Genomic DNA, 9915 nt, shown 5'->3' with positions numbered 1-9915 from the left:
TTCACACATTCTTCTTTTCAAACAACTAAATCTAAATAAAACAATACAAATAAAAATAAATGTAACTAAATTAAATACTAATAAAACTATATAACTAAAACTATAAAACTAAATACTAAAAATACTATTTAAAATTATTTACAGCGTAATTATATTATGGCGTTAACAACTATAATTACTAAGGAATTAGTACATAATTCCTTGATAAACTAATTTACACCTATTGCTATAACAAATGTTCATTCTATCCATTTACTCTTTAAATTAATATTTACAAGTTGGCTATTTTTTTTTCTTTAGTTGCGCCAAAAAGTAGTAAGTTTCTCAACACTACAATATTGAATCCAAATGTCCACCTTTTGGGTGAAGAGGCTGCATGTATAGCTTACGTCAGGCTTACTCAATATGTTGACAAGTGCGTATATTAAATTATTTATTATTGATTTATCTATAGAAGTTTTAAAAAAATAAATATTGTAATTTAGTACAGTGAAAATTCTCTATTGGGCAACCATTTTGTAAGTAATTCTATATGAATTTGGATACCTATTTCATTATCAGATATAGTATATTTCCATACCTACCGTGAAGAAGTTGATAAGCCTAATTAGTTTGGTAAGGAATTATCAACTTCTTCACCTTAGATATGAATTTAAGGAGGTAGTCTATTGGTTAGGAACATGGTATGGACCTGGGTTTTGAATTGGACAAGGAGGTAGTCTATTGGTTAGGAACATGGTATGGACTTGGGTTTTGAATTGGACAAGGAGGTAGTCTATTGGTTAGGAACATGGTATGGACTTGGGTTTTGAATTGGACAAGGAGGTAGTCTATTTGTTAGGAACATGGTATGGACCAGGGTTTTGAATTGGACAAGGAGGTAGTCTATTTGTTAGGAACATGGTATGGACCAGGGTTTTGAATTGGACAAGGAGGTAGTCTATTTGTTAGGAACATGGTATTGACCAGGGTTTTGAATTGGACAAGGAGGTAGTCTATTTGTTAGGAACATGGTATGGACCAGGGTTTTGAATTGGACAAGAAGGGCCAAAACATGTATTTTCAACTAGTGGGTGTATACAATGTTCCATATCCTCAAGCCGCTGGTCTTTCAACTAAGTTTAGTTTCTACCTTCATTAGTAAATATTCTTTATATTAATGTCAAATTGTAATTGTTTCCCTGTACTTGTTGTTAGTATTTCATAATACTGTTCAGTTGAACCTTTTAAAAAGAATTTCACTGCATTAAATTTTATAATCAATTAATTTTATAATATAATGTACAGTTAAGAATATTATTCATGTGTTACCAAATAAAAAATAACAATAATATTAGAAGATACCTTATATTCAGTTTTATGTTTTTCATTAATGCTTTATATCTTTCAGACAAGGAGCTACGCAGGTTTGCCAGTGTGAAGAAACTAGAGTTTGGCAAAAAAAAGACAGTAAATGGCAAAACGTTCATTTCCATAGGTCTTCAAATACGCCCCCGTTTTCATATCCACAGCATAAGTAGTCTGTACTTTTGCTGTAAGCTGTTGTCTGTTTCTCCCTTTCTATTATTTCTAAGGAGGGATGGATTTCACGTTCTGATGAATGTTTTCTTTACCGGGTGATTAGATCGCCTGAACTACTGATCTCTCCAGGCTGAATCGCCCAGGACTGTAGAGGTGCTACCGTTTCTACACAACCCACGCTTTTTATTACAAGATAAAAGAAAAAAGAAAAAAAAAACGGAGCAAGAATTGGATTCCATTAAAACTTAATTACTTAGAAGTGTTTGTACCCACTGTTTTTAAAAATAAAAGTGCATTTATATTTCATATGCAAAAACTGCAATCTTATATTTGGAAGGCGACATGAAAATATAATCTATAGTTCTAGTCTAGGTACTTAATTATATACAAAGCTCCAAGAATTGTCTTTTCAAACTAAATTTTAAATTCAAATTAATTAAATTTTATTGATTCTATAGTGCTTCATCCTTGTTCCATAGCATTTAATCTTCAAGCTTTGTTAAAAGATTGGTTTTCTGTTTATTATGATAAATTTTGGCCTAATCATCTGTGACTACTGTAGTGAATAAAAGTAAACATAAATTTAAATTTTGTATTATAAAAATATACAAAATGGAAGGTGAGGGGCCACGCCTCGCTGACTACTAAACGTGATAGACTTGAAATTTTAGTCAACTGTTTGCATGTCTATTAAATAATTAAAGTTTCAATTATTTATTTAAACGTGAATACTTTTTCATAATAAAAAACTTTATATTTATTGTCTTCTAATTGTAAGTGAAATTTACCATTATAACAATATTGGACTAACTGATATATATTTAGGTGTATGCCGTCGGGTACATGAGAATGGAATAAAAGATTGATTTAGAGCAATATGTTTATGTATTTAAACAGCTTTTGGGTGTGTAAGCTACTAATTTTCATAATATGTGAACAGTATTTTCTGTTTATATAAATAGTCTTCACATTCACGATTCTAAAGCAATTACGATAAACTAGAAATTAATTTCGATTTTTATATCCTAAGGCTTATTTTTCATTCATACATAAAAGTCATTTTTTAAAACTAAACCATATTATATTAAATGGAATATGAAATATTAATATTACATAAGTCTTAATAAAACTTCAAGCATTGCATGTAACAGTTGCTAAATCTTTAATAGAAACTATTTTATCTGTTTCCGATTTTTTTATTTTTTTTATTTTATCTAAAATCTGATTTTCATAAGGAAAAAAAATAAATTTTTAAGCGATTTTCTTATAATAAAAAGGCTTGCAGTTTAGTAAAATTGTTGTGATAAGATTTATGTAAAAATTTTAAATGAATTATTACAATGGCAGTTTAATGTTGTATAAAGTTGTTTATGCTATGGAAAACTAAAAACACCAATACTAGTTTGCTGTTGAACAATATATCCCTACTGCAATTCGGTTAAAGCAGTTATTTCAAAATCTGCTTAATCTGTATATTGTATTCTTAGAGAATCAGTTTCAATGATATATATTCCTAAGAATTCACTCCCATTGTAAATAATTCTGTTAAAAATTATTGTTGTATCGCAAACATTTTTGTTTTATATTTATGAATCGCTGTCATTTTGTCTTAAGACCTATTGAGAAACAATTCTTAATTAGATGTTACCCATTTTTAGGACTTGGAAATTTTTTATCATTTAATATCAAATTTTATAAGGTCGCTCAAAAGCGTAAGAATTTTTTAGTTACCATTATAGATTTTGTTATTTATTATATTTTTAAGTTTTTATAAATATGTATATATGGAGTCAGTAAAAAGCTCCTTTCAGTATTCGAACTCTTTCGGGTTCAATTAGGAACTGAATATGAATTAACCATTATAAATTCAATTTTTGGTTTTGAAGTAGACTATCGATCGTTCACAGCTGGGGAATTAATTATAAATTTAATTTCAAAAAGTGGCTAAACAAAGTGATTGATAAGATTTCTATCATGAAGTTATCTACTATAAAACAGTATTTAAAAAAAAAAGAAAGAGTTGTTGTATCGAATCTTAAAATAGTATTGTTTACTTTTTTCAAGAAACTTGTATTTCTACTTATCTGTAATGTTCGCACAAACAATCATTTTATTCCTTACTGTGTTTTCTCAGAACATTTCATTTTAAAAAGTCAGAGCTATATTTGACAAACACTTAAAACAATATTAAAGACATTTCATCTGTTTTATAATAAAGTAATTAAGTTAATTGGAACAAAAGGTACTAAGTGCCCAATTTATTTTTTATTTGTAAGTACGATTGAATCAATTGAGGAAAAGGTTTAATTTAACCAAAGACTTGATGTCTTTTGGTTAAAATAGACTGGCTATAAAATTAAAACCCCCAGCGAATCATCGTAAGTCTACTATACATTTTTATGTAAAGCGTACATTTATAATTACTACATAACTATGTGATGATTATTGTCAGTGGATAATTTTCTATATAAATTTAGATATATCCTTGCACTGTTAAAGGCATATATCCATAAACCCACTTCTTATTCAATTAATTTATATATAATACAGATATTTATAATGTTTTGACATTATCTCATTATGTATAAATTTTATAAAATGTTAATGTGTGTATATTTAATGTATATTAATTATAGTTTTCTTGCAATGATACGTTTCCTTTCACTACAAATCTTAATGTAATTAAATAAATTTGAAATCCTTTATAAATTATTAACAATTAGTGAGAAAAAAAAAATGTATATTGGTCAAGTCGCTAAAGTTTGAAACACTTTTGTAACTTTTTTCTGAAAACATTAATAGGAGTGTTTATAGCCTGATTCTACTGCCATTCCTAATTTTAAGTTAAATTATTAAATGTATGTTTATTACAAATACATAGCTACTGCTACAAATAATTATATTAATTTTTGTTCACAAGACTACCACTTGTTCTAAATTTCTCGATGGCTTTAAACCATATTTTGTTTTTTATACATAGTAATACTATTATTTTCTATTTAATATGTGTTTAGAAAGTTTGAAAATTTTAAGTAATTATGTTTGATGATAAATAAATAACATAAAATTATTTATAATTTTTATTTTTCCTCCACTGGGATAACATATAGATGGCAAAGAAGTGACTCCTCTTAACTTCAAAACGAAGATGTGAGTTTTTTTTTCACAAAAAAACTGTTTTAAATTTAAATGATTTATATACTGCTCCGGCCTGGAAAAAATATTATGTTTACATTCAGTCGCACATTGAAGCGAATGGAGGTTTGCACACACTAAGAATTTAAATGGCCTGGAAAGAACCAGTGACAGCAGTCAGCTCATTGACTACAAGACCAGCTGGATATGATGCTTTGAAGGTTTAGCATACAGCAGGAACTTATTTATTAATTTATATTACATATTAGTGCACTTGTAATTCAATTATATTTATCTTTTAATAACTAAAAATTACAGTAGATCCAAAGTATAATAAGGGTAAAATGGAAATGAAGAATATAAATCATTAGAAGAATTATACCTACATGTATGTAATGAAAGATGCTTTATTAAAAACAGATCTTCATCTATAATAATAATTTATAAATGACAGTGTGAATAAAATATTCTGTTTATCCATATATGTTTTAAAATAATATGGTTAATCCTTTCATTTACACTCAGTTCTACAGTGAGGCAAACAAAAAAAAAATCATTTTATTTTAAGGCTATTCAAAGAATGAAACTAGGGCTAGATCCCGTAATATCCATATCTGTGATTTAATGAACCATGTAATAGCCTGAGTCTACTGTAGTTAAGTAATATCATTCAATTTCAGAATTTTTTTTTTTATTAATTGATTTTTAAATATAAACATTTTAATTTATTTCTTTAGATATGTCTTGAATATGACAGATAATGTTTTTAATTGATAAATCAATTAAAAATTCCATTAAAAAAATCCATCAAAATTATGTAATTCGTACGTGTCTTGATAACATTTTGATTTAAATTTTATTGATTTATTTTATAGCCTGCAAAGTTATGTTTTGAAAATAGTATATTATCACTAATTAATTATTAATTTTGTAGCAATGAATCTATTTTATAGGTTTGATATTAGGGGGGTTGTGGTTGTGAGAACTGATGAAATCAAACTCATTAACTGCATTTGATGCATTTTAAGAGAAGACTGAGAAAATTAAATAAGACAGATATAGATGAGAAAAATGATTTCGAGTCAGCTGTCTGATGACAGCGGAAAAAATTAATATGTTTAAACTTTTTCTATATATGAAAATTTTGAATTATGAAACACACACATCTAGAATTGAAGTTTTCTGTTAAAATTTAAAAAAGGGCATTCTCTTATTGCATTTAGATGTTCTGCTGCTCAATACAATCTCTTAATCAATTGTATAATTAATTGATGGATGCCATAGATGTCCTAGAGTAGTTGAAAAACTTGTAATTGTTGATAAAGAGATGTAAGAATACCGGCTTCACATCTCTTTGTTAATAGGATGCATCCAGTAACAGTGATTACTGTTTTGATTCCCTATAGGACAGTACTAAAAACACATTGAAATCAAGATCCTTCTATTTATTTTGGAAATAAGAAAACTGCTGAGTTTAAAGGCACAGGTACTAACCGGCCTGGTAGAAATCTGGCTCATCAATCAATGGCATGTAGTTTTATAATGCTAATGATTTGAAGACACGGTATCAACTTCTTTGGTTCTTACGAAGTATCTGTTCTTAACCTCTGACATTTTAATAATCAAATATGTATGTCCTTGGGTAGCCATATCATAAAAAAACTGTAGTAATTGAAAAGATTGCATTTGCTGTGTAAAATGTTGTTTTACTAATTAATACTTGCCTAGCTCAAAATTTTGGATTGCAAATTATAAAAGATAAACTCTTAATCGCACATCTGAACCTTTATTATTATTTTATTTTTTTTTAAGCTATTGCCATTCTCTAATTTTTTGACAAAATACTTTCCTTTCAACTAGATCAACTTTATGATGTTGGATTTTTTTATGTCAATGATGGGATAATTAATTAATATCAGGATTTTTTTTTTTTGGTCATATCTAAGAAACTTGAAGATTTTTCAAGGTAAATCGTTTAGATAGAGCAGGACAGGTTTCTGATGCTCTGTAGGTGATATCTTTGTGCAGTATTGATAGGTACTAAAGTACATATTTATGTAATCTACTTTTGTTGGACTTGATATTATTGATAAAAAATTTTTATGTTGGCTCAAGTATAATAATGTCAAGCCAAAAGTAGGCTCTATAAATCTTAGGCACTTTTTTTACGTCAATGGAAGGAGAGGAGAGGCCATCTGATCCAGATCCCATTTTTGTCTGGAAACCTTATTGAATATCTATGAAATGAGTTGAAGATAAATGACATTCCACAATACCTAGATTGTTAAACATTTTGCTTTACCTGAATCCTTTCAAGAAATAGTTTGTTTTTTTGGTTATTTTTGTTGAAAAATATGAATGAAATTATTCCTGAGGAATTCATTTAAAACTTTTTTTAATAAAAGCCAAATTAAATGTATTTTGTGATAAAAGCAATAATTCGAACTTTTATTTTAAAAAAAATTCTTTGTCAATGAAAAATGAAAAAAAATAAATAAAGTTTACAAATTTCTAAAATAGTGGTAAAAAATACGAATCATGAGTATGAATAATCATGATAACTGTATATTTTTTATTATTTTTTTATTTTAAGATACATTTATAAAAAAAAAAAAATTAAAAGATGGTTGTTGTCCAAAACATTACCCAATATATATGTTCACCATTTGATTCATACCAATATTGTGGCCCTCTTTGCAAGCCTTAAGAGCTACTAACAAAATATGAACTAATGATGAATACATTTTCATCGTAAGCAAGTGCCTGTTCCACTTTTGTGTAAATCTTTGGAATTTTCAAATAATAAACAGATTAAATTACTGACCCATTTTTTCCCTTATAATTTATATAAATAAGTAGTTGGTTTGGTATGTTCATTCTCTAGTCAATATTAATATTACTTTCAGTTCTGATGAAGTTTCAATTGATCAGTAGTTCGCTAACGACTATCTGAAGATCAGATGGTTTTGTTAGCAACTGTTGGGAGTATAATAATAACTAAAAACTAAGTAAGTATATAAAACAAACTAAATTCAGCATATGAGATCTCTCAAACATATTACAATGTAAGGTGGTAATTAAGTTCTTGATTAAATAAGATATTAAGAATAAGGAGATTATATATTTGGCAATACTATAAATGTTTATTAAGGTATAGTACAAAATATGAAAAAAAAAAAAAAAATGGAGATGAATTAATATCCATGTTTGTATCTGTATTGTTGTTGAATATTATGCAAATACACAAGTTCATTGAAGTTTAAAAATATTTAGTCATAAATGAAGACAAATTCGAAACTACTTCACTTTCCAATTGTTACACATCGAAGGAGTTCGACAATTGATAAGATAAGTTTAGTTCTCGATAGTGCCGCCAGAGCCCGGTACTGAGGCACAACAAGCTGACTACGGCAGTATGTCTGACACCGTCGATAAGTTTGTGTCGTTCGTGGATGTTTTTACGCCGGTGTTTTTTGTATGGTTGTGTTATGTGCCATTTTTTCGATATTTATTCAACGCAAGATCTGTTTAATAATTTGATTTGTAACGGTGCCGTCTCACAGATTAGATCAATATGACAGATGATGAGTCTAGTGTACGCGTAGCAGTAAGGTAATTGACTCTAATCTTTCATGTCATAATTATGTTTCAGTTTTAATCTTTGTTAATATTTGTAATTGATTATTTCATATTTGTTTAACATTCTGAACTTTATAGTTGTTTAAGTTATTCAATTAAGTTTTTTGTCATTCATGTCATTACAAAATATAAAATTTGTCATATTAACAAGACAGTGTTGTTCTGTCATATTTTTTTTTTCTCAGTGACAGAATAAGTTATTTATGCTCATTTAACTTATTCTAATGACTTTTCCAAGCATTGTTAACTCACCACCCCCAAAATTAGGCAAATGTCTAATATCTTAATTAGGTATTAGTTCATTATATCGAAAGCATCTTTTTTTATCGATTGACAAACCTACCTTGAGATGCGTTCAAATTTCAAGTACACCAAGAAACTAAGCTCAAGATCTGTCATTATGTTGAACATTAATGACTAGTCGTATATAAATTGTCATTGTTAAGAATCAATTGTTGGCAACTTAGCCCAATAATAAGTCGTTGACTGATGGATTTCAAGGGCAGCTCTCACTGTTCCACTGTTTTTTGAGTTTCCTTATCTGCTGACGAGGTCACACCTGTTCGATTTTGCTACAATTTCAACTTCTTTAAGCTTAGCCATGTTCACTCAGTTGAAATATATTTAAATCTTTTTACAATTGCAGGTTATAAACCAACGTTCATATTTTATTTTTTTATCCACACTAATATAACGTTCCAATAAGCTTGCAATAATTTTGCAAAGGTTGCGCAAATTTTCTTTAATTTTCATCTGGTGACAGTACTTGAATAATTTATATCAATGATGCGTTAGTACATTAGTTCAATTAAATGCAATAGAGTGATGTGAAGCATTAAAATGATTCTATTTTTGACTATTTTTTATTATTGAAACCAAATTATCTCGATTTTAATTTTTTTTTTTAACAAAATTTTAATAATTTCCATGCTCATAGCTGGAAAGCACATATTATACTACCTGTATAATCTTTTAAGATGTTTTTCGTGAGATAATAAAAAATAGCACAAACATGAATTAGGTACCGTAAATCCATCAATTTATTTAACCGTTTATCTTCCTTGGATCTGACCCTGAGAAATGGCTTGAGGAAAAAAATAATAATTGATTGTTAAAGGATTTAAAACCTATCGAAAATTTTATATTAATCCATTTATTCCATCGAAAAAGATCGGTATTGTATTAATATAATAATTCTTATTATCTAATAAATAAGAGTATATTTTCAGAATATTTATAAACTAGGTGATATACACTTTTAAAATTGAATTCAAAACTTATTTGTTTATAAGGTACTACCCCTCCCCTCATCCAGTAATATTTATTTTACGACTGAAGGTACCTTTAATGTGTGAATAAGGAGAATATATTTTTTTATTTTATTTAGGTATATTTTTATTAATTGTATTTATATTTATTTTTATAATTTTTCAATGGATAAAGGAAGCATATATTCTTTAAATCAAAATTAAAGAATATAAATGTATAATAAAGGAAGCCGTGAAAATAATTGTCGAATCCAAAAATAATACGTCTTGAACCAAATTGTTTCGTGAGTTTGAGATAATTGCATATCGTAATTTGAATTTTTTTTTTTTTTAAATTGAGGTTCTTAATATA

The 9915-nt window shown here is 27.5% G+C and overlaps 2 protein-coding genes across 25 annotated transcripts in view; both read left to right on the top strand.

Moving 5' to 3' along the window:
• The window catches only part of CaMKII (Calcium/calmodulin-dependent protein kinase II), a 196375-nt gene extending 191784 nt beyond the window's left edge, over nt 1–4591 (top strand). For all 23 annotated transcript variants that reach the window (XM_014429878.3, XM_014429907.3, XM_014429872.3 and 20 more), the window contains 2 exons: nt 301–415; nt 1391–4591. In XM_014429878.3, the coding sequence (XP_014285364.1) occupies nt 301–415; nt 1391–1520 (245 nt within the window). In that variant the 3' untranslated portion in view covers nt 1521–4591. The remainder of the gene's footprint in view (nt 1–300; nt 416–1390) is intronic.
• Nucleotides 4592–8061: 3470 nt separating this feature from the next.
• Nucleotides 8062–9915, top strand: part of Klp31E (kinesin-like protein 31E) — a 128712-nt gene continuing 126858 nt past the window's right edge. For both annotated transcript variants that reach the window (XM_014430310.2, XM_014430302.3), the window contains exon 1: nt 8062–8268. In XM_014430310.2, the coding sequence (XP_014285796.1) occupies nt 8231–8268 (38 nt within the window). In that variant the 5' untranslated portion in view covers nt 8062–8230. The remainder of the gene's footprint in view (nt 8269–9915) is intronic.

Source organism: Halyomorpha halys, unplaced genomic scaffold, assembly GCF_000696795.3.
Source record: "Halyomorpha halys isolate HHAL.00 unplaced genomic scaffold, Hhal_1.1 Scaffold36.1, whole genome shotgun sequence".
Taxonomy (NCBI): Eukaryota; Metazoa; Arthropoda; class Insecta; order Hemiptera; family Pentatomidae; genus Halyomorpha; species Halyomorpha halys.
The sequence above is the reverse complement of the archived record's forward strand: the minus strand, read 5'-3'. Positions and strand labels throughout refer to the sequence as shown.